Source organism: Dryobates pubescens, chromosome 37 (assembly GCF_014839835.1).
Source record: "Dryobates pubescens isolate bDryPub1 chromosome 37, bDryPub1.pri, whole genome shotgun sequence".
In the NCBI taxonomy this organism is placed as follows: Eukaryota; Metazoa; Chordata; class Aves; order Piciformes; family Picidae; genus Dryobates; species Dryobates pubescens.
Window position 1 is genome coordinate 3,498,062 of NC_071648.1, and position 27,877 is coordinate 3,525,938.

At 51.6% G+C, this 27,877-nt stretch overlaps 1 protein-coding gene across 1 annotated transcript in view; it reads left to right on the plus strand.

Annotated features, from left to right (window-relative positions):
* The window catches only part of CPS1 (carbamoyl-phosphate synthase 1), a 119,615-nt gene that overhangs the window by 28,500 nt on the left and 63,238 nt on the right, over positions 1-27,877 (plus strand). The window contains exons 11-21 of the mRNA XM_054177026.1: positions 764-841; positions 2,343-2,441; positions 3,480-3,575; positions 7,437-7,626; positions 9,058-9,215; positions 10,587-10,715; positions 13,947-14,091; positions 15,060-15,270; positions 17,875-18,073; positions 22,218-22,394; positions 23,005-23,123. Coding sequence (XP_054033001.1) covers positions 764-841; positions 2,343-2,441; positions 3,480-3,575; positions 7,437-7,626; positions 9,058-9,215; positions 10,587-10,715; positions 13,947-14,091; positions 15,060-15,270; positions 17,875-18,073; positions 22,218-22,394; positions 23,005-23,123 — 1,601 coding nt within the window. The remainder of the gene's footprint in view (positions 1-763; positions 842-2,342; positions 2,442-3,479; positions 3,576-7,436; positions 7,627-9,057; positions 9,216-10,586; positions 10,716-13,946; positions 14,092-15,059; positions 15,271-17,874; positions 18,074-22,217; positions 22,395-23,004; positions 23,124-27,877) is intronic.

A 27,877-nucleotide genomic window follows, 5' to 3' on the forward strand; every position in this document is an offset into this window, starting at 1 on the left:
CACAGGCTCTGTGTCAGGGTTTGAAGTGAGTTAAGGACATCACAGACTCACAGCAAACATCCACTTGGAAGAGACCTCCAAGCTCATGCAGTCCTACCTTCCACCCAGAACTGAAGGCTCAACACCAAACCATGTCCCTAACCAGCAGCTCCAAGGATGCTTGAACACCTCTGGGGTGTGTGTGTGATTCCAGCACTGCCCTGGGCAGACCATTCCAATGTCTAAGATCCCTCTCTGGGAAGAAATATTTCCTAGCATCCATCCTGAACCTCCCTTGCTGCTTCTTGCAACCATTTCCTCTGCTCCCGTTTCTTGCCACCAAGGAGCCTTGGGAGCCTTCAGGGAGCTGTAGAGAGCAATGAGGTCTCCTCTCAGCCTCCTCTTCTCCAGCCTGAACACCCCCAGCTCCCTCAGCCCCTCCTCATAGCCCAGGTGCTCCAGGCCCTTCTCCAGCCTCATTGCCCTTCTCTGGACAGGCTCCAGCCCCTCAGTGTCCTTTTTGCCCAGCTCTCTTCAGGTGCCTCAGCCAAGCCTCCCAGTTTGGTATCCTCAGCAAACTTGCTGAGCAGACACTATCTGTCTCTTTGTCTGTCTGTCCTGTCGTCAATGTCGCTGCTGTTGAACAGGATCGGACCCAGCACTGATCCCTGGGGGGACTCCACGCCAGGCCTTTGGCCCTCAGTGTTTCCAGAGCTCAGCTGTGGCTTGCTGTTCCTTCTTCCTTGCAAGGAGGTGGCTAAGACATTTGTTTCTATCCCTGCAGGGCATCATGCACGAGGCCAGACCCATTTTCACAGCACAGTTCTACCCAGATGCCAACCCTGGGCCGAGGGACACGGAGGTACTGTCTGAGGGCTGCTCTGGGCTTGCTTTCCACTGGCCTAGGGAGCAAAGCTGTGCCTCAGCTAGCAGGAGAAGCTGGTGATGGTCTGCAGCCTTGGTTCTGGGAGTGTCAGGAGCTTGACAGAGGGCCCAGTCGTGCATAGGCTTTTGTCTGCTTAGCTTGAGCTGCAGCTAATTACAATCAACAACAAGGCTTCTGCTGACTTCTGCGTGCTCTGGATCAGTGATCCTCTTCACAGGGCAGGTTTGCTGGGAGGCTTGGTGGGATTATCTGTGTGGAGAGTTACTGAAGTGCTTAAGCCTTGGCAGGATCAGGCTCAAATCTCTTGTACCTGGGGTGAGTGCAGAAAGGAAACAAAATGTCATCAAGCCAGCAAAAAAAAACCCCCACCAACTAGAAGCCAGATGCTTTGTAATAAAATCATTAACTTTCTAATACATTGCAGTTCCACTTTCAAATCTGATAATTACTGGAGAGTTATGTAAATGGATTCACACTTCCTGACTCTGGTTCTCCTAAGTGAAATGAAATTCTAATCCCCCATCTGTGACTCGGCACAAATTCAGTAACGACTGAGTGCACAGTCACAGAGCCTGACCGAGCAGCAGCAGGGGATGGGGGAGGCAGAGGAGGCCTGTCTCAGCCTAAATAAACTGTTTATCACTCCTTGAGAGAGGAAAAATGCAGAGAAGTGCTTGTTTTAGTCTTAGTTTGCTGGTGTTGATTAACCCTGTGAGTAAAGCTCTGCATCTCAGGAAGGTTCGTGGCTGGCTGACTGCTGAATCTTAGAGAGCTCCAAGCAAGCCTGAGCTGTGTCTGTTCCAGGTCTATGCTCTCCCACTGCTGGGATGGGTTTAATCCCATAATGCCTATCCTGAGAGGCTGGTAGGACCCACTGGTTCTCCCTCCATAGGGAATTCTCAGCAGCCAGCTGGAGAGAGCCTCTGGCAAGTGAGAGGTGAGGTGGGAAGCCTGTCCCACTGCATACCAACGGTGGCCATGCTGCCTCCTCTGCCTGACCTGGCTGTGGGAGCACCCTTCACACTGCTCCTCTGGGATCTTCTCTGGAAGGACAGCACTGATGTAGCACAACTGGTGTTTAGCTATCCCTGCTTAGATGCCAGTTCTGTAGCCAGACCCAGTCCAGCTGACTGCTGAGAACTGTCCAAGTGTGTACTCTGCAGTACTTTAGCTTTGAATGCACCTCCAGCCACTGCACTGCCAGCTGCAAACACAGGCAGAGCATGCAGATGTGATTGAGAGGTGTTTTCTCTCCTGCTGGGACCTCACTTGCTTGAATGCAGCTTTGTCAGATGTGTCAGAGCTGTTAAACACATTTCAGGTAAGGATCCCCTCTGGTGGATGGTTTAAAGCTGCCTTCTGAAGGCAGCAGAGCAGCTGCTGGCCTGAGCTCACAAAGGGTTTGGCTCTGCCTTCCTGGCTCGCGGTGTGTTCAGTTCCAGTTTGGTGATTCAACACGTGTGTCTGTTTTCTCCAGTTCCTGTTTGACTCCTTCATTTCACTGATTAAGAGAGGGAAAGGCACCACCATCTCCTCAGTCCTGCCCAAGGCTGCAGGGGCAGCTTCCAGGGTAGAGGTCAGTGTATGATGCTCATCATTATCAGCAGCTTTCCATTCCTGCTGAACCCACACCACAAAACACGGCACAAAAAGCTGCCTGTGGAAGCCAAAGGAGGCTTCTCCTGTGCTATTAACTCCCTTTTGTGTGAGGAAGTGCTGAGATCTGCTGTTCCATGTGGTTTTCTTGGTAGCTCTCCCAAGAAAGGCACTCCCACAGCAGGCTACCAGGTGTGATGGGTTGAGGGAATAGCCCAACATTCATCTGGAGAAACATTACCCCCAAAATAAGTTGCCAGACCAGCTGAGAAGGTTTTGGAAGCAAATGAAGCTGTATTTACAAGCAGAACTGCAACTTAGGAATATCTATCACTAATCACCTGTGAGAAGAGACCAGCACCAAGCTCTCCACAGCCTCCTTTCAGGTAGTTGTAGACAGCAGTGAGGCTTCCCCCCCAGCTTCCTCTGTTTCAAACTAAGCAGCCCCAGCTCCTTCAGTCACTCTTCATAAGGATTTATTCTTCAGGCCCTTCCCCAGCTTCATTGCTGGTGATTAATGGTTTCCATGTTTATTTTCCTCTCAGTCTTTGCAGTCAGGGGCTAGGCTAAAGTTCCCCCTTCCAACTGCAACCCCAGGTGCCCTGGGATAACCCTGACTGTGGGATTTGGTGCTGGCAGCATAACCTCGCTGCTCTGTAGCTTTAGCAAATTAGTCTGAAGCTCCTGGTGTGAGCTGAGCTTTGCTATCTTAGAAGGCAGCAGGACTTTGTGGGCTGCCAAAGTGAGGTATGGCTGCCTTTAAGCACATGATACAGTTAAACCCATTTAGTCTGTGCCCTATGCATGAGTCATGGCTTCTCTAACCAGAGACAGATGGGAGACATCCAGCAGAAATGCTCTTAGGAGCAGAGCTGCAGTGCTTTGGGAGGTAACTTTCCTTCTCCTTTTAGAGCTTCAGCTTTGTTTGTTTGGGAGTGTTTGGTGCTGCCCAGCCTCTGTTAATGTCAATATCCACTACAATACAACTGATTCTATTTGTGCTCTTTGACACTTCTAGGTCTCCAAAGTCCTCATTCTAGGATCTGGGGGTCTGTCAATCGGTCAGGCAGGGGAATTTGATTACTCTGGATCCCAGGCTGTGAAAGCCATGAAGGTGAGAGGACACCCTGCAAATGCTAACCTCATTTGATTTGCTTTCTTCCTTACAGCTGGTCATCTAAGTGTGGTATCACTGGGGCAAGGAAGCTGCTGAGAATAACTAACTGGAGGGAAACTCAGGCAATTTTTTGTTTGTGAACTTGTTGTTTGAGTGCTGTGAGTTAACCACTCAGAATTATCTTCCCAAAAGAGGCATTCTCAAGGCTTCCACTGCAGTCTCCAAGCTGTTTGGTATTTGTGAGGTGTGAGTGGTTACTTCAGGCATGTCAAATTTAATGGAAATGAAGAGGAGGAATATGGTCAGCTACACCTGAGCTGAAATTACTGACACACACTGCAGGGCAGACCAAAAACAACCACAAAGGAGTTTTGAGCATCCTGTCAAGGCAGGTTTTTTAATGGGGACTGACCTGTTGGAGGGCAGTGAAGGACAAAAGGACCTGGGGATTCTGGTGGATGGGAGGATGACCATGAGCCAGCAATGTGCTCTGGTGGCCAAGAAGGCCAATGGCATCCTGGGGTGGGTTAGAAGGGCTGAGGTTAGTAGATTGAGAGAGGTTCTCCTTCCTCTCTACTCTGTCCTGGTGAGGCCACATCTGGAATATTGTGTCCAGTTTTGGCCCCTCAGCTCAAGAAGGACCTCAGGGAACTGCTTGAAAGAGTCCATCACAGAGCCACAAAGATGATGAAGGCAGTGGAACATCTTCCTCCTGAGGAGAGCCTGAGGGAGCTGAGGGCTCTGGAGCTTGGAGAGGAGGAGCCTGAGAGGTGACCTCATTGCTGTTGCTAAAGCTGTGCAGGGGCAGTGCCCAGAGGCTGGAGCCAGGCTCTGCTGGGGGATGCCCAATGCCAGCACAAGGGGCAGTGGTGGAAGCTGAGGCAGAGGAAGTTTCACATAAGTATGAGGAAGAATTTTTCCCCTGTGAGGGTGACAGAGGCCTGGAGCAGGCTGCCCAGGGGGGTTGTGGAGTCTTCCTCTCTGGAGATCTTCAAACCCCACCTGGATGTGTTCCTGTGTGGCCTGTTATAGGTGACCCCTGCTCTGGTGGGGAGCTTGGACTGGTTGAGCTTTGGAGATCCCTTCCACCCTTAACATTCTGTAATGATGCTATGAAATTAACTTTTTAAAGGTGATGGATGCCAAGTTTTGTTTCCCCACTAGATTCATGATCTTACATCAGTGTGCCCAGGTGTGTGTTGTGGAAAGGAAGCATCTCTCCTCCATTTTGCCTTTTGCCCTTCAAGCTCAGGTTTGGTCTGTGGGAGAAAGTGGTGTTGAAATGATAAATTTCTCTAGCTCGACCTCCCACAGTGCCCTTTCCCTTCCTGTGGCCAGCAGCCAGCTGCTGTGATCTGCAAGCTAATCAGCCACTCCAGCACTGCTGACCTTGCCTCTGGCAGAGTGATTTACAGTGGTGTGAGAGAGAGAGAAGGTGGTTGGTCAGTGGCTGCCAGGGAAAAGCTGCAGAGCAAGGGTGGGAGAGGGCAGGGACAGTGAACAGGAGATGAGAGAGATTTTGTTCGCCTTAGACTTCCTCCTTTTTTTCCTCTGTTATCAGCAATCACTGCTTGATTCTCACTGCTGGATTTGTTAGCTATGTAGGGCTGCTCTTCCTCAACTCTTGGATGCTGATTCATTAGGGAAAAAAAAGTGCTGTTGCTAATATGTAGTCCTAGGAAGTTAAGTGTGCAACTCTTTCGAGAGTGAAGCCTTATTGAGCTGGGACTTGCCCAGGCAGGGAATTTGTAGTTGCAAGAATGTCCATCAAAGTCATAGAATCACAGAACTGTCAGGGTTGGAAGGGACCTCAAGGATCAGCCAGTTCCAAACCCCCTGCCATGGCCAGGGACACCTCACACTACAGCACCTTGCTCACAGCCACATCCAGCCTGGCCTGGAAAACCTCCAGGGATGAGGCTTCCACCACCTCCCTGGGCAACCTCTGCCAGTCTCTCACCACCCTCATGGGTAAGAAATTCTTCCTAACATCCAATCTGAATCTACCCATTTCTACTTTTCCTCCCAGCCCTATCACTCCCTGACACCCTCAAAATTCCCTCCCCAGCTTTCCTGTAGCGCCCTTCAGATACTGGAAGGCCACAATTAGGTCTCCTCAGAGCCTTCTCTTCTCCAGACCGAACAGCCCCAACTCTATCAGTCTGTCCACATAGCAGAGCAGCTCCAGCCCTCTGCTCATCCTCGTGGCCCTCCTCTGGACACCTTCCAGCACCTCCAGATCCTTCCTGTGTTTTCCTGATGATCTTCAAGGTTCCTTCCAATATAAACCATTCACTGAAATCCCTGAATCCATGAAAATCCCTGGGGACACTTTGCTGCAGCCAGCACTTTGGTTTTAAAGCTGGCATGACATCACCATGGTGCTGAATACTCATCAGCAGACTCAACTGGGTAGACCCATGGTGCTACTCATGACCAAAGACCTACAGTCTGGCAAGAAAAGTTATTTTAATTTGGGGGCTTTTAAACTGATTTGTCACTTTTAGCCTGACTTCACACCAACAGGAAGTTCTTCCCCAGGAGAGTGGTGAAGCCCTGCAATGGGTTGTCCAGGGAGGTGGTTGGGGCGCTGTGCCTGGAGGTGTTTAAGCCCAGGCTGGATGAGGCTCTGGCCAGGCTGATCTAGTGTGGGGTGTCCCTGCCCCTGGCAGGGGGGTTGGAACTAGATGATCCTTGTGGTCCCTTCCAACCCTGACTGATGCTATGATACTATGAACAGAGTAGAGAGGTGACTAAGCTGGAGTTCATTCCTGCCTCCCCTGTGGAATTCCTAACTGTGTTGAACAGTTCCAAGCAAGTTTCTGAAGCAGGTGGTCCCTCAATTCAGAGACAGGCAGAGGCAAGATGCTGATGTAAGATGCCAGAAATCCCTTGAGGGGGAGTCCATAAGAATATAGAATATAGAATAAACCAGGTTGGAAGAGACCTTCAAGATCATCGTGTCCAACCCATCAACCAATCCAACACCACCTAAACAACTAACCCATGGCACCAAGCACCCCATCAAGTCTCCTCCTGAACACCTCCAATGATGGTGACTCCACCACCTCCTCAGGCAGCCCATTCCAATGGGCAATCACTCTCTCTGTGTAGAACTTCTTCCTAACATCCAACCTAAACCTCCCCTGGCGCAGCCTGAGACTGTGTCCTCTTGTTCTGGTGCTGGCTGCCTGGGAGAAGAGACCAAGCTCTGCCTGTCTACAACCTCCCTTCAGGTAGCTGTAGACAGCAATAAGGTCACCCCTGAGTCTCCTCTTCTCCAGGCTAAGCAACCCCAGCTCCCTCAGCCTCTCCTCACAGGGCTGTGTTCCAAACCCCTCACCAACTTTGCTGCCCTTCTCTGGACACCTTCCAGCAAGTCAACCTCCTTCCTGAACTGAGGAGCCCAGAACTGGACACAGTACTCGAGGTGTGGCCTAACCAGTGCAGTGTACAGGGGCAGAATGACCTCCCTGCTCCTGCTGGCCACACTGTTCCTGATGCAGGCCAGGATGCCATTGGCCCTCTTGGTCACCTGGGCACACTGCAGGCTCATGTTCAGTCTACCATCAACCAGCACCCCCAGGTCCCTCTCTACCTGGCTGCTCTCAGCCACTCTGCCCCCAGCCTGTAGCACTGCCTGGGGTTGCTGTGGCCAGTGTGCAGCACCTGGCACTTGGATGTGTTCAATCTCCTGCCCTTGGCCTCTGCCCATCATTTTGAAGCTTGCTGGTGGCGAATTGCTCATTGAAGCCAACCTGCCCTGGCTGCTGCTGCCCTTGGCTGCTGTTCTCCACATGCTTACTTTTAATGCAGATGTTCATTCTTTTCTTTCTTTTCTTTTTTTTTTTTTTTCAGGAGGAAAATGTGAAAACTGTCCTCATGAATCCAAACATTGCTTCAGTGCAGACCAATGAGACTGGCCTCAAGCAGGCTGATGCTGTCTACTTCCTCCCCATCACTCCCCAGTTTGTCACGGAGGTCATCGAGGCGGAGCGTCCGGATGGGTTAATTCTGGGCATGGGTGGCCAGACTGCTCTCAACTGTGGTATGCTACAGGCCCCTTGGCACTCCTTGCAGGCACTCTCATGGGTTTTACCAAGAGTTCAGCAGCCTTTAGTTCTCCAGTCAGGCAAGACCCGTGTGCCTGGTGCATTGCCCAGGTTATTAAGAGTTACATGCAGAGATATGGACGGTGGGGGAGTGAGGGATTGCTAAGATGTGAACATAGCAACTCCTTGATGCTTTTGATACTGAGCAGTAATTCACATGGAGGTGCTGGAAGGGGTCTAGAAAAGGGCAACGAGGATGAGCAGAGGGCTGGAGCTCCATTGCTATGGAGACAGACTGAGAGCGTTGGGGTGGTTCAGTCTGGAGAAGAGAAGGCTCTGAGGAGACCTTCTTGTGGCCTTCCAGTATATGAAGGGGGCTACAGGAAAGCTGGGGAGGGACTTTTGAGGGTGTCAGGACTGGGGGGAATGGAAAAAAAAGCTGGAAGTGAGTAGATAGAGATTAAATGTTAGGAAGAAGTTCTTCCCCATGAGGGTGGTGAGAGACTGGCAGAGGTTGCCCAGGGAGGTGGTGGAAGCCTCATGGCTGGAGGTTTCTCAGGCCAGGCTGGATGTGGCTGTGAGCAAGCTGCTGTAGTGTGAGGTGTCCCTGGCCATGTCAGGGGGGTTGGAACTGGCTGATCCTTGAGGTCTCATCCATCCCTGATGGTTCTGTGATTTTCTGATTCTATATATCCTACTTCCTAGCTTAAGTCTTAGTCAGAAGAGTTGGCTGGTGGATGTTTAGAACACCTTGAGGCAGAGATTGAAAGTTAGCTTCATTCAACCTTCTTGGAACAGTCTCCCACTGCCTTGCTTTGGTTTGTGTGGAACATGATGGCCAGGTAGTAACTTTGCTAATATTCCAGGTTTCATAGATTTGAGTACAGGAACTTTCATGCTCTTCCTTTGAGTTCTAATGCTGACAAAGAATAATGAAATCAGCTGTTGATTAGTCTAAGTAAGTTGTCAGCTAGTCAGATATCTTTGAAGCACTTTCCTCTTCACCTACAATCAGTCTACTCTGGAGAAGAGAAGGCTCCAGGGAGACCTAAGAGCAACCTGCCAGGACCTGAAGGGGGCTACAAGAAGGCTGCAGAGAGACTGTTTGCAAAGGCCTGCAGGGACAGGACCAGGGGCAATGGCTTCAAACTAGAGCAGAGCAGATTTAGATTGGATGTTAGGAACAAGTTCTGCATCATGAGGGTGGTGGAACACTGGAAGAGGTTTCCCAGGGAGGTGGTTGAGGCCCCATCCCTGGAGATATTCAAGGTGAAGCTGGAGAGGGCTGTGGGCAACCTGATCTAGTTGGGGATGCCCCTGCTGACTGCAGAGGGGTTGGACTGGATGACCTCTAGAGGTCCCTTCCAACCCAGAGCATACTGTGACTGATTCTGTGATTCAAAACTGTGGCTTTGTTTATTCTGCAGGTGTGGAACTCTTCAAGCAAGGAGTCCTGCAGAAGTATGGTGTGAAGGTCCTTGGTACATCAGTTGAGTCCATCATGGCCACAGAGGACAGAAAGCTCTTCTCTGACAAACTGACTGAGCTGAAGGAGAAGATTGCTCCTAGCTTCGCGGTGGAATCGGTAAATCAGATGATGCTGGAGATGTGATTACCCCTCTGAGCTACTCACAAAGTGAATTTCCTGGGTTTGTGGAGTGGCAGCTGGATAGAGATGTGGCTCCTGTAGTTTGTACACTTTCATCATTTAAGAGGGACAGGGATCTGCTGGAGAGGGTCCAGCAAAGGGCTATGAGGATGATTAGGGGACTGGAGCCCTGCCTGGTGAGGAGAGGCTGAGGGACCTGGGGCTGTTTAGTCTGGAAAAGAGGAGACTGAGAGGGGATTTGATCAATCACACAGTATCACAGTATCACAGTATCACAGTAACTAAGGTTGGAAGAGACCCCAAGGATCATCAAGTCCAACCTGTTCCAACAGACCTCACAACTAGATCATGTCAGCAAGTGCCATGTCCAATCTCCCCTTGAACACCTCCAGGGACGGCGACTCCACCACCTCCCTGGGCAGCCCATTCCAATGACGAACGACTCGCTCAGTGAAGAACTTTCTCCTCACCTCGAGTCTAAACCTCCCCTGGCACAGCTTGAGACTGTGTCCCCTTGTTCTGGTGCTGGTTGCCTGGGAGAAGAGACCAACCCCCTCCTGTCTACAACCACCTTTCAGGTAGTTGTAGAGGGCAATGAGGTCGCCTCTGATCCTTCTCTTCTCCAGGCTAAACAACCCCAGCTCCCTCAGCCTCTCCTCACAGGGCTGTGCTCAAGGCCTCTCCCCAGCCTTGTTGCCCTTCTCTGGACACCTTCAAGTGTCTCGATGTCCTTCTTAAACTGAGGGGCCCAGAACTGGACACAGTACTCAAGGTGTGGCCTAACCAATGCAGAGTACAGGGCACAATGACCTCCCTGCTCCTGCTGGCCACACTATTCCTAATACAGGCCAGGATGCCATTGGCCTTCTTGGCCACCTGGGCACACTGCTGGCTCATGTTTAGGCGGGTGTCAATCAGCACCCCCAGGTCCCTCTCTGTTTGGCAGCTCTCAGCCACTCTGACCCCAGCCTGTAGCTCTGCATGGGGTTGCCGTGGCCAAAGTGCAGCACCCGGCTACCCTGGGAGTGTTTAAAACCATCCTGGATGAGGCACCCAGTGCCATGGGTGATTTGATTAGATGGTGTTGAGTGATATGTTGGACTTGATGATCTCAGAGTTCTTTTCCAACCTGGCTGATTCTGTGGTTCTGCATTATGCTGCACATTTCTGCTGCCTGGCAGAAGAAAGCCAGGTTACAAAGCTGACTTTTAGGCTTTCCATTTCATCTGCAGACAGCATTAGTGATTAACTGATGGGCTTCCCAGTTAACTGTGTAACCAGAGCTGAAGGCTTTATTCATCTCAATTGTTATTCTATCTCTGAAATGTATTCCCCTTCTCCTTAAAGATTGAAGATGCTCTGAAGGCAGCTGAAAAGATCAGCTACCCAGTCATGATACGTTCTGCTTATGCCCTTGGTGGTCTGGGCTCGGGCATCTGTCCTGATAAGGAAAGTCTGCTGGACCTTGGGACAAAGGTAGGTCTGCAATTACAGACTGGAGGAACAGAACTGAACATCTGATTTTTCAGAGGGTTTTCTAATAGTCACAGGGATTGTACAGCCTTCACCTTACCTGCTAAATGTTATCCTTTCTCCTTCTAATGTCCCTCAGTTTAGGAAAGATGCTGAGAGGCTGGAAGGTGTCCAGAGAAGGGCAACAAAGCTGGGGAGGGGTCTGGAGCACAGCCCTGTGAGGAGAGGCTGAGGGAGCTGGGGTTGCTTAGCCTGGAGAAGAGGAGGCTCAGGGGGAGACCTTCTTGCTCTCTGCAACTACCTGAAGGGAGGTTGTAGCCAGGTGGGGGTTGGTCTCTTCTCCCAGGCAACAAGCACCAGAACAAGAGGACACAGTCTCAAGCTGTGCCAGGGGAGGTTTAGGCTGGATGTTAGGAAGAAGTTCTTCCCAGAGAGAGATTGGCCATTGGGATGTGCTGCCCAGGGAGGTGGTGGAGTCACCACCACTGGAGGTGATTAAGAAGAGTCTGGATGAGGCACTCGGTGCCATGGTTTAGTTGATTAGATGGTGCTGGGTGATAGGTTGGACTGGATGATCTCGAAGGTCTTTTCCAACCTGGATTATTCTATTCTATCCTATCCTATTCTATCCTATCCTATTCTATTCTATTCTATTCTATTCCAATTTTTTCATAATTTCTGCTGAGCTGGGTGATGAAAATCATAGAATCAAAGAAAGCTTTAGGCTGGAAGAGCCCTTAGAGATCATCTAATCCAACCTCCCTGCCATGGAACAGAGCACTGGAACAGGCTGCCCAGAGAGGTTATGGAGTCTCCTCCTCTGGAGCCTTTCCATCCCTGTCTGGATGTGTTCCTGTGTGCCCTGTGCTGGATTCTATGCTCCTGCTCTGGCAGGGGGGTTGGACTGGAAGGTCTCCAGAGGTCCCTTTCAACCCTTAACATCCTCTGATCCTGGTCTCCACATGGACATTGTGCTATTAACCACAACTATTGCAGTGAGACCTTCTAGCCACTTCCTTAGCCACCACATTCCCACTTCATCCCCACAAGGACAGGGCCTGATTGGGGCGAGCCCCTCCTCGAGCTATTTGTTTGTCTGTTTCTTTCCTGTGTGTGTTTGGCAACTGTGCTAAGAGCAACATTTGACTAACAGCTCCAGCTGACTGCCCAGGGGACCAGGCTGAAGGCTGATTCATGGGCAGCATTCAAATGAGCAGCTTTGCCCAAGGATGGGTCGATAATGTGCCCATTACTTCCTGGGATTTTTTTAAAGGGAGAGTTGATTAATATTTTTTGTATCTGCTAATATTAAGGCCATTTATTCCTTTAGATTATGCTCATTTGCCACCAAGCCCTATTCTTCATGTCTGCCTCTTGCACTGAGGAGAGCTTTCAAGATTAGCTGGAGAATAAATCAGGACTCTTGCTTCTGGTGGGCAGGCCAGTGATAAGCAGCATTATTAGTGCTATTAATGACAGAGCTCTTGCTGGCACCCACGCTCCCTATCACTTAGTCATTTAGCTTTCTGCAGAGCTCTGCTGTTGAGCTCTGCCCACAGACAGAAACAAAAGCATGTGTCTGTTGCATGATTGAAGCCTTGGGTGCTTTTATATTCCTCTGTGTTATTTATATGCCACTCCAAGCTCACGTGCCCTGCCTTTTTCTATTTATTTGGGGGTTTTTTTACCCCATCAAATCATAGAATCACAGAATTGTCAGGGTTGGAAGGGACCTCAAGGATCAGCCAGTTCCAAGCCCCCTGACATGGCCAGGGACACCTCACACTACAGCAGGTTGCTTACAGCCACCTCCAGCCTGGCATCCCTGGGCACCTCTTCCAGTATCTCACCACCCTCATGGGGAAGAACTTCTTCCTAACATCCAATCTCAATCTACCCATTTCTAGTTTCGTTCTCCCCAGTCCTATCACCACCTGACAGCCTAAAAAGTCCCTTCCCAGCTTTCTTGGAGCCCCCTTCACATACTGGAAGGCCACAATTAAGTTTCAGAAGAAGCCAATGCACACTTTTTTCTTCTTCATCTTAAAGTGAAATACGAAGTGTTTGTCATTGGTGCTAGGAACTTCACCTATCACAGGATCAAGTTGTGCACTGGCAAGGAAGTTTTGCAGCTCACGAAGTGTGGCTGTAGCTGCCTGAAATCATTGGTCTCTGTTCTCCTTTTCCCACTCTCCTCTGGTTGGTTTCTCACAGGGCACGGAGCGGCAGCTTCCTCTTTGCTTGGCTCGGAGGAGCGGGCAGGACCCTCTCGGAGCGGTCCTGGCTTTGGAGCACAGGCAGGGAAGGTGCTCTGATTTCCCTGGGGCTCACAGGGCACGGAGCGGCAGCGGCGGCGGCTCCGCTGCTCTCCCGCAGCGGCTCACGGCTCAGGCAGGCATGGGGCTAGGCGCTGCTCCTGCTTCCCGAGCTGCCGCGCAGGGTTGTGCAGCTCCTCACTCTGCTCCTTAAGGCTGCAGCAGGCGTTTGGAGTGCCGGGCTCGGCCAGGCCCTTCCCAGCAGCTGGGCAGTCTTACCCTCGGGGCTGCAGTCCTCTTGCCGACACGGCGGGCTCTGCTGCCGACCGCCGGGGCTGGCAGTACAGCGCTGTGGCTGCTCAGGCTTTCAGCGAGGGTCCCTCCTCTGGGGACTCTCAGGGCTGAGCTCAGCACGACAGGCCTGCCCAGCTGCTGGCTTCTCCTGGTCGTGCAGGGGCTGCTGGTTTGCTTGCATGTGGGAGTGAGGAGACTCACCAGCAATGAGCCTCACAGCAAAGGCTGTGGCACATGGGCAGAGAGCTTGGCAGCTCGAGCAGAGAGAGGGAGGCAAAGAGCAAGGGCAACTTGTTTATAGGTTGGGGTAATACAAGCTTCTTGAGGCTGGATTTGGCCAATGGGCACTCTCATAAACAGCCAGCTTTAGCCTATAGACACCATGGAGCTAGCATGATGCCCACACTTGGTAGCAACATGAGCATCCCATGCCATGGGTGCATGCAGCTGTTTGCCCTTAGAAGGCAGGTGAGGTTGGTTGTGCTGCCTGGCTGATGCCTTGGCCTTTGTTCCCCTCAGGAAAGGAGGGGGATGTGTCCACACAGGCTGGGACAAGCTGCAGTATCTGGGGCATAACTCTGGCCATATGGTGCCTTCACCACAATGTTCTAATAAGTCTTTCTTCTCTGTTTCCCCTCTGTTCCCCTCTTCTCTGTTTCCTCTCTGTTTCCCCCCACATTCCCAGGCATTTGCAATGACTAAGCAAATCCTGGTGGAAAAGTCAGTTGTTGGCTGGAAGGAGATAGAGTATGAGGTGGTGAGAGATGCTGCTGACAACTGTATTGCTGTCTGCAACATGGAAAACATTGATGCAATGGGAGTGCACACAGGTAGGCCTGGGCACAGCATGGCTCACTGGGGATTGCCTCATTCACTCTTTTCCTGCAGTGCCCTTCTGCCTGCTGTTGTTGGCATAGGTTTGCATTGCTTGATGTAGGTTTGTAATTGATGAAGTAGTGTAGTTTAGTAATTGGGATCCTGAGGTGTATTAAGAGGGTGTCCAGCAGATCAAGGGGGGTTCTCCTCCTCCTCTACTCTGCGCTGGTGAGACCTCATCTTCAGTATTGTATCCAGTTCTGGGGTCCCCAGTTCAGGAGGGATGGAGATCTGCTGGCACTAGGGGACTGGAGCACTGCCTGATGAGGAGAGGCTGAGGGACCTGGGGCTTTTTAGTCTGGAAAAGAGAATTAGAGGGGATTTAATAGAGGTTTGTAAATATCTGAGGGCTGGGGGTCAGGAGGGAGGGGACAGCCTCTGCTCACTCACTCCCTGTGATAGGACAAGGAGCAATGGATGTAACCTGCAACACAGGAGGCTCCACCTCAACATGAGGGGGAACTTCTTTACTGTAAGGGTCACAGAGCACTGGACCAGGCTTCCCAAGGAGGTTGTGGGGTCTCCTGCTCTGGAGACTTTCAAGGCCCCTCTGGATGCGATTCTCTGTGTCCTGAGTTAGATTGTATGGTCCTGCTCTGGCAGGGGGATTGGACTTGATGATGTCTTTGGGTCCTTTCCAACCCCTGACATCCTGTGATCCTCTGAAGTGAGCTCTAGAAATACTCTTCAGCTCTTGGACACAACCAGACAGGGGATGAAATGATCTTCTGTCCCCTAAGATTGCCTGGGCCCTCCACCTCTGGACTCCTAACTCTCTGTGCTTTGCATCCAGCCTTTAGAATGTCCGTGCTCACTTCATTACAAGCAACAAATTAGCAGAGAAAGTGAGACCTGTGTGGCAAGAATTTGCTGCAGCTCAGCTGCTTCTCATTTTCCTTCTGTGCTACCTTGTGACAAACAGGAGATTCTGTTGTAGTGGCTCCAAGCCAGACACTCACTAATGAGGAATTTCAGATGCTGAGGGACCGCGCCATCAAAGTTGTTCGACATTTGGGCATCGTGGGAGAGTGTAACATCCAGTTTGCCCTGCACCCAACTTCCCTGGAGTACTACATCATTGAAGTCAATGCCAGGCTCTCCAGGAGTTCAGCTTTGGCCTCCAAGGCTACAGGGTAAGGTTATTTGGAAAGAAAATAAAGGAGAATAAAAAAGCTAAGTTGCAGAATAAGTAAATTACTGAACAAAAACAGGGGGGAGAAGGGAGAAAAATTGCAGCCAGGCACCAGTGGTGTTCCTCAGGGCTCAGTGTTGGGGCCACTGCTGTTTAACATCTTGATTGATGACCTTGATGAAGACAAAGACTGTGTTAGCAGTAAGTTACAGGCTTGGGGCAGCGTGGCTGGAAAGCTGCTGGCGCAAAGGGACCTGAGGGTGCTCATGGACAAGCAGCTGAAGAGGAGCCAGCAGTGTGCCCAGGTGGCCAAGGAAGCCAAACCCTCTGGACTCTGCTGTCAAGCAGTTTCCAATCCACCTCACAGACCAAAGGCATTCTGGCTGGGATCAGCAATGCTGTGTCCAGCAGCAGCAGGGAGGGGATTGTCCCCTGGCACTCAGCTCTGGGGAGGCCACACCTCGAGTGCTGTGTCCAGTTTGGAGCACCTCAAGACAAGAGAGATGTGGAGGTGCTGGAGCCAGGGCAGAGGAGGGCAAGGAAGCTGGGAAGGGCCTGGAGAAGAAATCTGATGAAGAGCAACTGAAGGAGCTGGGGATGGTTAGTGTGAAGCAGAGGAGGCTGAGAGGAGACCTCCTGGCTCTCTACAGCTCCCTGAAAGGAGGTTGTGGAGAGCTTGGTGCTGGTCTCTTCTCACAGGTCATTAGCCTTAGAAGAAGAGGGAAGAGCCTCAAGCTGCAGCAGGGCAACTTCAGACTGGACAGGAGGAAGAATTTTTCCCCATCCAGAGTGGTCAGGGCTTGGAATGTGCTGCCCAGGGAGGTGGTGGAGTCCCCAAGGCTGGATGTGTTTGAAGGTGTTTTGGCTGTGGTGCTTGGGGCTGTGGTTTAGGGGTGAGCCTTGTAGAGTAGGGTCTTGGGTTGGACTTGATGATGCTGAGGCTCTTTTCCACCCTGAAAGTTCCTGTGATTCTGTGAACCAGATGAGTGGATTTTTGCACACTGCCATCATCACTTGGTGCTGTTCCCTTTGCTGGAGAGCTCAAGTCCCCTGCACATTTTGCAGTTTATTAACAGCACAAACCTTTCCCAAACCTTGCTTGTGCCTCTGTTCCACCTTGCACTGTTGATTTATTGTTGCTTTTTGGTTTAGAATCATAGAATTGTCAGGGTTGGACTTGGTGATCCTGAGGGTATTTTCCAGCCTGACTGTTTTCTGTGATTCTGTGAAGAGAGAGAGCTACCATAACTGACTTGAATCTGTGTAGTATTTAAACACCTGACAGCTACAAGGAAGAGTTGCTGCAGCTGCTCTCCATGCAGTTAAGACAAGGAGAGACAGGCTGAAGCTGCAGCAAGGGAGACTGAAGTTGGCTGGTAGGGAGACCTCTGGAGTGGTCAGGTCAGTGGAGTGTAGATTTCTGCCTGGGAAACCTCTATGAACAGCTCTGCTAGCATTGACCTGTGGAGAGCTGGTCCTGCTGGGAGATGGAAGAAAGGGTTAGTGAACCCTCCAGGTCCATCCCAGTCCTGCTGATGCTGTTGCTACAAATGAGAAAGCTCCCAGGGGGTGTGTGTGGAGGAGCCTAATAGCTGTCCTTGCAGAGTGTATCCACTGTGTCCATATGCTGGCCACAAATCATCTCTGGGACCTGAAGGACACAGGTATTAATGAGCTGCCTGTCAGATGGATGCAAATGGGCTTGCTAGCTGCCTTTGTTTTGTTGGCTGTTCATAAACTAATCAAGATAAAGGTGATCAGAGCAGGCTGTTGAGAAACTGGCTTCATAATTGCACTTTGCAGATATTGTGGAGAGGCACCAATGTAGCTCTAATTGGCAGCCCTCAGCAGCTCTGATGGTTGTTGCAGTGCCATAGGAGCCCAGAGTTAAGCCATGATGTTGAGTGGCTGGCATTTGGTTGCTTGCTTTTTGGAGGACAGACTCACAGCAAGACACATCTGGGTATATTTTTAGGTGATGGGACTGGGGGGAATGGAGCAAAAGTAGAAGTGGGTAGATTGAGATTGGATGTTAGGAAGAAGTTGTTCGCCAGGAGGGTGGTGAGAGACTGGCAGAGGTTGCCCAGGGAGGTGGTGGAAGCCTCATCCCTGGAGGTTTTTCAGGCCAGGCTGGATGTGGCTGTGAGCAACCTGCTGTAGTGTGAGGTGTCCCTGCCCATGGCAGGGGGTTGGAACTGGCTGCTCCTTGAGGTCCCTTCCAACCCTGACAATTCTGTGAATTTTTATTCCTCAGGAAAGGGGTGAAATGTCTCTTCTGTCCTTTTTCCCTGGGCAGCTCATGGCTCCAAACTTGGGCAGGCAGCAAGGAGCAGAGGCCCTGCTGTACTTGAGTACAGGATCACAGGATCAGAGGATTGGAAGGGACCTCCGGAGATCTTCCAGTCCAACCCTCCCTGCCAGAGCAGCACCAGAGATCACACAGGAACACATCCAGACAGGGCTGCAAAGGCTCCAGAGAAGGAGACTCTGTTGTGTTGAGGAGGGAAAAATCACCCCACAGCTGGTTAATCTGATCCACTCCTGGGATTTTCAACAGCAAAGTACTTCCCACTCTGTACTCTCCTCTGTTCCTCTTTGGTGGCAGGTATCCTTTAGCATTCATTGCTGCCAAGATTGCCTTGGGCATCCCCTTGCCAGAGATCAAGAATGTGATGACAGGAAAAACCTCTGCCTGCTTTGAGCCCAGCCTGGATTATGTTGTGACCAAGATCCCCCGCTGGGACCTGGACCGTTTCCCCCACGTCTCCAGCCGCATTGGGAGCTCCATGAAGAGTGTGGGAGAGGTGAGTGTGCAAGGCTCCCTCCTTCTGTTCCATTCCACCTCATGGAGAGTCATTGCTCTTCCTTGGAAAGCCTCAGAATGTCTCTCTTCAGGGACATAATGGCTTTTGAAGGTATTTATTCAGCTCAAATGATCTTTATCCAGGACTGTAATTAATTGAAATGAGTTAGGGTGGTAAATCCTGGGTATCACAGAGAGGATTCATGGAGAAGTTGACTCCTAAGGGAGGAGAATGCTTTGGTTCATCTGAGGTGGACTTCATTATTAACACTCACTAGAGGACTCCCAGAAAAAAAAAAACCAGAACTCAACCCCCCCAAACTTATTTTTCCTTTGGGGTTCTGTAATGGTGGTTAATTAAAGCATCATTTGAGTTGTGGTCTGTTAAGGTTTTCAGTCATAGAATCATCGAGTCATGGAGTGGTCTGGGCTGGAAGGGACCTCTGATCCCCTCTGCACTCAGCAGGGACATCCACAACTACATCAGGTTGCCCACAGCCCTCTCCAGACTCACCTTGAATAGCTCCAGGGATGGAGCCTCAACCACCTCCCTGGGCAGCCTGTTCCAGTGTGGTGCAGAACTTGTTCCTCACATCCAATCTAAATCTGCTCTGCTCTAGTTTGAAGCCATTGTCTCTCATCCTGTCTGTGCAGGGCTTTGCAAACAGTCTCTCTGCAGCCTTCTTGTAGCCCCCTTCAGGTCCTGGCAGGTTGCTCTTAGGTCTCCCTGGAGCCTTCTCTTCTCCAGGCTGAACACCCCCAGCTCCCTCAGCCTGTTCTTGGAGCAGAGCTGCTCCAACCCCCTGAGCATTTTCATGGCCCTCCTCTGGACCTGCTCCATCAGGTCCATGTCCTTCCTGTGTTGAGGACAGGACTGCTCCCCCTCCAACTCTCCCTCCCTGTACCAGAGGAAAAGAGGAGCTGAGAGGAAGGAATGTTAGTTCTTATCTTCACAGAATCATAGAGTCATAGAATCAATAAGGTTGGAAAAGACCTCAAAGGTCAAGTCCAACCTGTCACCCAACACCTCATGACTACTAAGCCATGGCACCAAGTGCCACATCCAATCCCCTCTTGAACACCTCCAGGGATGGTGACTCCACCACCTCCCTGGCCTTCAAGGCTAGCCAGAAGCATTATTATCTCCTGAGTGAAGCAGAAGAGCCAAGCCAGAGAAAAGAAAAGGAATGGGGATGGAAGTGAAATGTTACAGATTGTTATGGTGTAGCTGCTCATATCCCACATTTTGTCCAATTAGTTTGTTTAGAATCATCTTTTGTTTTCCTTTTTTACACCCAATAGTGATTTAGTTATCTTTTTCTACTTTTCTGCTCAAAATCTGCAGCTGAATTTTAAAGGCGTAGCCTAAAACTGCCACACAGAATCCCCTCTCTGGCTCTGCTGGCAATGCTGCTTTGGATGCAGCCCAGGCTGCCCTTGGCCTTCTGTGCTGCAAGCTCACCCTGCCTGCTCCTGTCCAGCTTCTCCCCCACCAGCACCCCCAAGTCCTTTTCCTCAGGGCTGCTTTCTCTCCCCTCCTCCCCCAGCCTGTATTGACAGTGAGGATTGTTCCAGCCCTGGTGCAGAACCCTGCACTGCTCTTGTTGAGCCTCATGAGGTTCCCCTGGGCACCACCTCTGCAGCCTGTCCAGCTCCCTCTGGCTGCCATCCTGTCCCTCTGGGGCACCACCAGCACCACTCAGCTTGGTATCACCTGCACACTGCTGATGGTGCCCATGAGCTCATGCTGTTTCCACAGCTCTTGCTCCTCTCTGTGAAAACCACTTGCCAAGCCTCAGCCTGCTTCTGTTCTGAAAGTCCCAAACCCAACCTGTAATCTGGCTCTGCAGCTCTGACATCTCCCAGTGATTTAGTTTCTTAGAGCTGGAACGTGGCAGTGTGACTTTTAAGCCCTGATTTAAGGTGTCTGGGGCGAGAACAGCGTTTTCAGACCCCACTTTCAGAGGAGAGAAATGAAGCACAATGGGTAAATTACCCACTTAATTAGCTAATTACAGATCAGCTACCAAAGCAAAATAATTAACTGTGTAGTTTTTTTTCCTCCTTCCAACTGCCTTTCTTTCCTAATGCTTTTTTGGAGCAGCTATTTTATTAGGTTATTTTGACACATGAGACCTTCCCAAGATCAATTCTACCTTGCTCAGACAAGGAAGCCTTCATAACAATTGGAAGGATTAATTGGAACTCAATTTTCCAGTGGCAGCTTCTGGCTTTTAATGCCAATGAATCTTGGGTTTTACTCAGTGATGCTTACTGATATTAACCCTCTCTGCTTGGGGTCTTTTGTGGACTGTTCTGTAGAGCTGGGGTTCCTCTGTGCTGTTGCCTTGTGCTCCAGCAGCTGTAAACACATCCTGGCCTCACATATTTCACCTCTCTCTGGGGCTTTTTAGTCTGAGGAAGAGAAGAGTGAGAGAGGATCTGATCAATGTCTATCAATAGCTGAGGGCTGGGGGTCAAGAGGGAGGGAACAGCCTCTGCTCAGAGTCTCACAGTATAACTAAGGTTGGAAGAGACCCCAAGGATCAAGTCCAACCTGTCTCCACAGACCTCATGACTAGACCATGGCACCAACTCAGTTGCACCCTGTGATAGGACAAGGGGCAATGGATGGAAACTACAGCACAGGAGGCCCAGGCACCACATCTATAGCACCTTCAAACACATCCAGCCTTGGGGACTCCACCACCTCCCTGGGCAGCACATTCCAAGCCCTGAACACTCTGGGTGGGAAAAAATTCTTCCTCCTGTCCAGTCTGAAGCTGCCCTGCTGCAGCTTGAGGCTCTTCCCCTTGTTCAATGGCTAATGATCTGTGAGAAGAGACCAGCACCAAGCTCTCCACAACCTCCTTTCAGGGAGCTGTAGAGAGCCAGGAGGTCTCCCCTCAGCTTCCTCTGCTTCACACTAACCATCCCCAGCTCCTTCAGTTGCTCTCCATCAGATTTCTTCTCCAGGCCCTTCCCAGCTTCCTTGCCCTCCTCTGCCCTGGCTCCAGCACCTCCACATCTCTCTTGTCTTGAGGTGCCCCAAACTGGACACAGCACTCGAGGTGTGGCCTCCCCAGAGCTGAGTGCCAGGGGACAATCCCCTCCCTGCTGCTGCTGGACACAGCATTGCTGATCCCAGCCAGGAGGCCTTTCTTGGCCACCTGGGCACACTGCTGGCTCCTCTTCATCTGCTTGTCCCTTAGCACCCCCAGGTCCCTTTGTGCCAGCAGCTTTCCAGCCACACTTCTCCAAGTCTGTAGCACTGCTTGGGGTTGTTGTGACCCAAGTGCCAGGCCCTGGCACGTGGCCTTGTTGAAGCTGCAATGTTGGCCATGGATTCAATCTATCCAAGTCCTTGTGCAGAGCCTCCATACCCTGGTGCAGATCAACACTGCCACCTCACTTGTTGCCATCTGTGAACTCACTGCTGACACACTCTGTGTCTTCATCAAGGTCATCAATCAAGATGTTAAACAGCAGTGGTCCCAACACTGAGCCCTGAGGAACACCACTGGTGCCTGGCTGCCAGCTGGGTTTAACCCCACTGCCCACCACTCTTTGGGCCCTTTCACCCAGGCAGTGCTGCATGCAGCAGAGCATTGCTCAGCCAGGCCACAAGCAGCCAGTTTGTCCATGAGGCTTCTGTGGGAAATGGTGTTAAAGGCTTTCTGAATGTCTGGGTAGACACTGTGGTGAGAGGGGATATAGGCTAGGAGCAGGGCTGTGACTGCCAGCTGGGTTTAACCCCACTGACCACCACTCTTTGGGCCCTTTTGCTTAATAATAATAATAATAATAATAATAATAATAATAAACAGCAACTACTGCTGCAAAACACAGAAGCAGAAGGATGCTTTGAGGAGAATTAACTCCAGCTCAGCTAAACTCAACACAGAGACCAAAGCAGTCCCTTGTCTGAATCTCCCTGTTGGTGATATTGGCAGAGCCAGACCTAGAAGAGAGGCTCTCAAAGCTCAGTCATCTGTGCCTGTAGTGCAGCCAGCAGGACTGTCCTAGGGAGGAGGTCCAAGGGCTGTCATTTTCTGGGTGTCCTTCTCCCTGGTGTGCATTTGCAGCTGCTGGGGGTGGCTGAGCAGGGCCTTCCCTGGCTGATGTGGAAGTGCTCTCTGTTACAGGTCATGGCCATCGGGCGCACGTTCGAAGAGAGCTTCCAAAAGGCCCTGAGGATGTGCCACCCATCTGTAGATGGCTTCACTTCACACCTACCCATGAATAAAGCCTGGCCAGCTGGTGTAGATCTCCAGAAGGAACTCTCTGAGCCATCCAGCACTCGAATATATGCCACAGCCAAGGTAACAAAAGATAGAAAGCCTGTGACTTGTGTGCCTTGGGTCATAGCTACCAGCTTGGGGCAGCTTCATGCCTCTGACAGCAATAAGACAAGGAGCAATGAATGGAATGGAATGGAATGGAATAGAATGGAATTAACCAGGTTGGAAGAGACCTTTGACATCATCCAGTCCAACCTATCACCCAACACCATCTAAGCAACTAAACCATGGCACCAAGTGCCTCATCCAGGCACTTCCTAAACACCTCCAGGGATGGTGACTCCACCACCTCCCTGGGAAGTTTTCAGCTCAACATGAGGAGAAACTTCTTTCCAGTGAGGGTGACAGAGGCCTGGAGCAGGCTGCCCAGAGAGGTTGTGGAGTCTCCTTCTCTGGAGCCTTTCCAACCCCACCTGGCTGCATTCCTGTGCAGCCTACCCTGGGTGATGCTGCTCTGGCAGGAGGGTTGGGACTGGCTGATCTCTGGTGCTCCTTTCCAACCTCCAATGTGCTGTGGTGCTGTGATACCTTTGCTGGTTTTATGCTATAGAGCTTCTGCCACCACATTGCAGCCTGGCTCATGTGAAGCATGTCTGAGAGGGGCTGCTTGATGCTGTCCTACTTTTGCCAGGCCTTGGATAACGAAGTCCCAGTGGATGCCATTCACAAACTCACAGCCATCGACAAATGGTTCCTGTGGAAGATGAGCAACATTGTCAACATGGAGAAGATCCTGAAGGAAGTGAACAGGTAGGGAGGACCAACAGCCTTGTGCTAGGGGTCAGCAGGCCTTCAGGGGATGCTTCTGCTGGGAAAGCTGTGCTTAGCCCTCAGCACTGATGCACTCACTGCTGAGAAGGTTATTTCAGTGCTGCTGTTCTGAAACCCAATTCACCTCCTCACCCAGGCAGGAAATTTCTGAGAACACTCTTGTGGGTGGAAGGAACTTGTTTGGGTCACCAAAAAGGCTGTGAGGGGTTTGGAGCACAGCCCTGTGAGGAGAGGCTGAGGGAGCTGGGGTTGCTTAGCCTAGAGAAGAGGAGGCTCAGGGAAGACCTTCTTGCTCTCCATGACTCCCTGAAGGGAAGTTGTAGGCAAGTGGGGGTTGGTCTCTTCTCCCAGGCACCCAGTGACAGAAGGAAAGGACAGAGTCTTAAGCTTTGAAAGCTTTGAAAGGCAGATTGGAGTTCTGCAATGTGCCTGCTGATGGCTGGAGTTCCCCAAGGGCTGGGACCAGGCTGCTGAGCTGCTTTGGTTAAATAAGAAGAGGAGGCTCAGGGGAGACCTTATTGCCATCTACACCTGCCTGAAGGGTGCTTGTAGCTCGGTGGGAGTTATCCTCTTCTCCCAGGCAACAAGCAACAGAACAAGAGGACACAGTCTCAAGCTGTGCAGGGGAAGTTTGGGCTGGATGTGAGGAAGAAATTCTTCCCAGACAGAGAGATTGGCCATTGGGATGTGCTGCCCAGGGAGGTGGTGGAGTCACCATCCCTGGAAGTGCTTAAAACCAGCCTGGATGAGGCACTCAGTGCCATGGGTGAGTTGATTGGATGGTGTTGGGTGATAGGTTGGACTTGATGATCTCTGAGGTCTTTTCCAAGCTGGTTAATTCTGTGAGTCTGTGAATGCTTTGGCACCTTGGCTATTCTCAGGGGTTCTGGAAGTTCCACTTCAGTTTGGAAGATCCTCACAGTGTATCTGAGACTAAGGATGGTCTACACTGAGAGACAGCAAGCTGCACCTAGGACAGATTTAGCCTTCAAAGACACAACTTGCAGAGCCTTTGACCTCAGGTGTAGCCAGTCAAGACATGTTTTTCTGGCCTGGCCAATTGATTGTTCAGCTTTCCTGCCTTGCTGTGGTCATGCAGTGAGTTCCATTTGGACTACACTTTCAAGCAGCTCTTGTTCCAGACTCACTTAAGTGGAAGTCTTTTCCTTCACCATGTGAAACTAAGTATAGGAAGGATACAGTAACAGAAGGCTCTGAGCTGTATTTCAGTGGTGGCCTCTTGCTGTCTGAAGGTGCTGCACCCAGACTGAGTGCTGCTGGGCTTTGAGAGCCTCTTTTGAGATTGAGGGTTGAGAGAAGCTCTGAAGAAAGAGACTTGAGGATGTTGGTTGTTGAGCAGCTCCCCAGCAGTGCCCTCATGCAGCCCAGCAGGCAGCTGAGTGCTGGGCTGCAGCCAGAGGAGTGTGGGCAGCAGGGCAAGAGAGGGGATTCTGCCCCTTGGCTCTGCTCTGCTCAGACCTCACCTCCAATCCTGCCTCCAGTTCTGGTGTCCCCAGCAGAAAAAGGACACAGAGCTGCTGGAGTGAGTCCAGAGGAGGCCACAGAGATGATCCAAGGGCTGGAGCAGTTCTGCTGTGAGGACAGCCTGAGGGAGCTGGGGGGTGTTCAGCCTGGAGAGGAGAAGGCTCCAGGGAGTCCTTAGAGCTACCTTCCAGTACCTGAAGGGATCCTACAGGAAGGCTGCAGAGGGACTTTTCCTGAGCGTGTCTAGAGACAGAACAAGGGGAAATGGCTTGAAGCTGAGGCAGAGCAGGGTTAGACTGGAGCTGAGGAAGAGGCTCCTCAGTACAAGGGTGCTGAGACTCAGGAACAGGCTGCCCGGGGGGGGGCTGTGAATGCCTCCTTCCCTGGGGGTGTTCAAGGCCAGGCTGGATGAGTCCTTGAGCAGCTGAGTCTAGCTGAGAGGCATCACCTGCCTATGGCAGGGGGGATGGAGGTCCCGTCCCACCTGAACCGTGCTGTGACTCTGTGCTGTGACTCGAGCTATTTGTTGGACGAGGCTGGGAGAAGTCTCTTCCTTCCCGAGCCGCCGGCGGTGCCGGCCGGGTCCCCAGGGTGTTCCGCGGTTCCACCACAGGATGGCGCTGGGGGCTCACCGTAGCCAGCTGCGCTGCCTGTTTATCTCCTGCGGTTCCTTCAGCCTCGACCAGCTGCAGGCTTACCATTGAGCAGCTATTCCTCTCCCTTGACCACCCCCCACCCTCCCCCCCCGGAACAATCCGGATCGGGAGCTGAACAAAACTACACGTGGAAGGAGATTTGTGTGCTTGCAGCCCAGAGGCTCTGTCACCCTCACTGCAAAGAAGTTTCTCCTCACATTGAGCTGAAACCTTCTCTCTTCAAGTTTGTCTCCATTGGTCCTTGGCTCATTGCTGTGCAGCACCCAAAAGAGCTTGGCCCCCTCCACTTGACCCCCAGCCCTCAGCTATTGATAGACATTGATCAGATCCCTCTCAGCCTTCTCTTCTCCAGACTCAACAGCCCCAGGGCTCTCAGTCTCTCTTCACAGGGCAGATGCTCAAGTCCCCTAAGCATCCTCCTGGCTCTCCCTTGGACTCTCTCCAGCAGGTCTCTGCCTCTCTTGACCTGGGGAGCCCCAGAGTGGACACAGGATTGCAGCTGTGGTCTCAGCAGGGCAGAGCAGAGGGGGAGCAGAACCTCCCCAGCCCTGCTGGCCACACTTTCCTTGCTGCACCCCAGGATCCCCTTGGCTCTCTTAGCCACCAGGGCACATTGCTGTCCCATGCAGAAGTTGCTGCCCACCAACACTCCAAGGTCTTTCTCCATGGAGCTGCTCTCCCCAGGGCATTCCCTAACCTGCCCTGGTGCCTGCTGTTGCTCCTTCCCAGATGCAGGACCCTGCACTTGTACTTGTTGAACTCCCTGAGGTTTGCCTGCAGCCAGCTCTCAGCCTGCCCAGCTCTGCTTGGATGGCAGCACAGCCTGGCAGGTGTCAGCCACCCCCAGTTTGGTATCATCAGGAACTTGCTGAGGGTGCACTCAATGCCCTCAGCCAGGTCATTGATAAGGAACACCACTGGGGAACACTGCTGGCCACAGGCCCCCAACCTGACTTTGTGTCACTGATGACAATCCTCTGAGCTCTGTTGTGGAGCCTACTTGGAATCCACCTCACAGACCAACTGCCTGTGCTGCATCCCCTCAGCTGTTCTATGAGGCTGGTATGGGAGACAGTATCAAAAGCCTCACTGAAGTCAAGGGAGATGACATCCACTGCTCTTCCCTCATCTACCCATTTGGTCATGGTTTCACAGGAGGCTATCAGATTAGTCAGGCAGGGTCTCCCCTTGATAGATCCATGTTGGCTGCTCCTGATAACCTCCTGCAGTTCAACTCAGATTGCAGCTGCTTTAAGTCAACTTAGTCTCATTCATTGACCACTTCAGGGTTTCTCTCCCCTCTCCTTATTCATGCTTCCCCTGGAAAACTCTCCTATCTCACAGCTTGCACAGCTGGAGGGAGAGGATGGACTGCCCATCTGTGTTGTGTTGAAGGCATGTTGGCACCAAGGCAGAGAGCCAGGGAAATGCACTTCTGACCTCAGCTGTGACTACTCCAGTCAGCCACATCAGGAAACCTCTCTCTGCAACAGCCCAGGGAAAGCTAATTGAGTGATGCAAATGAGGCTTGGCACACATGTGCTCATCCTGCAGCCAGCTGTTCCCTGTACCCAGAATGCCTGGCAGGAGTTTTACCTGGTCTGCAGGGTTATTGCCAGAAATGCAGAAACATTCAGGTTGGCAAAGACCCTCAGCACCACCAAGTCCAACCCAGAATCACCCCTAAACCACAGCCCCAGGCACCACAGCCAAACCACCTTCAAACACATCCAGCCTTGGGGACTCCACCACCTCCCTGGGCAGCACATTCCAAGCCCTGACCACTCTGGATGGGAAAAAGTTCTTCCTCCTGTCCAGTCTGAAGCTGCCCTGCTGCAGCTTGAGGCTCTTCCCTCTTCTTCTATGGCTAATGACCTGTGAGAAGAGACCAGCACCAAGCTCTCCACAGCCTCCTTTCAGGGAGCTGTAGAGAGCCAGGAGGTCTCCCCTCAGCCTCCTCTGCTTCACACTAACCATCCCCAGCTCCTTCAGTTGCTCTCCATCAGATTTCTTCTCCAGGCCCTTTCCAGCTTCCTTGCCCTCCTCTGCACTCACTCCAGTTAACAAGAATGAGCTGTGGTACCCTCACTGCTTTAAAACTGTCTGTTGTTGACAGAGAGGTCACCAGAACCAGAAGCAGTTGCCCTGTTCCCAGGCACTGTTGCTGGCTCTGATCCTGCTCTTTAGTTTTTGGTTGAATCCATCCCTTCCCTTTTGTCTCCTGCCACCAACACCTCCTGACTACTAAACCATGGCTCCAAGTGCCACATCCAATCCCCTCTTGAACACCTCCAGGGATGGGGACTCCACCACCTCCCTGGGCAGCACATCCCAATGGCTAACAACTCTCTCTGGGAAGAAATTTCTCCTCACCTTCAGCCTAAACATCCCCTGGCACAGCTTGAGACTGTGTCCTCTTGTTCTGGTGCTGGTTGCCTGGGAGAAGAGACCAATCCCCTCCTGCCTACAACCACCCTTCAGGTAGTTGTAGAGAGCAATAAGGTCTCCCCTGAGCCTCCTCTTCTCCAGGCTGAACAATCCCAGCTCCTTCAGCCACTATGAATAATATTGGGGGGGGAAACCTGACTGACC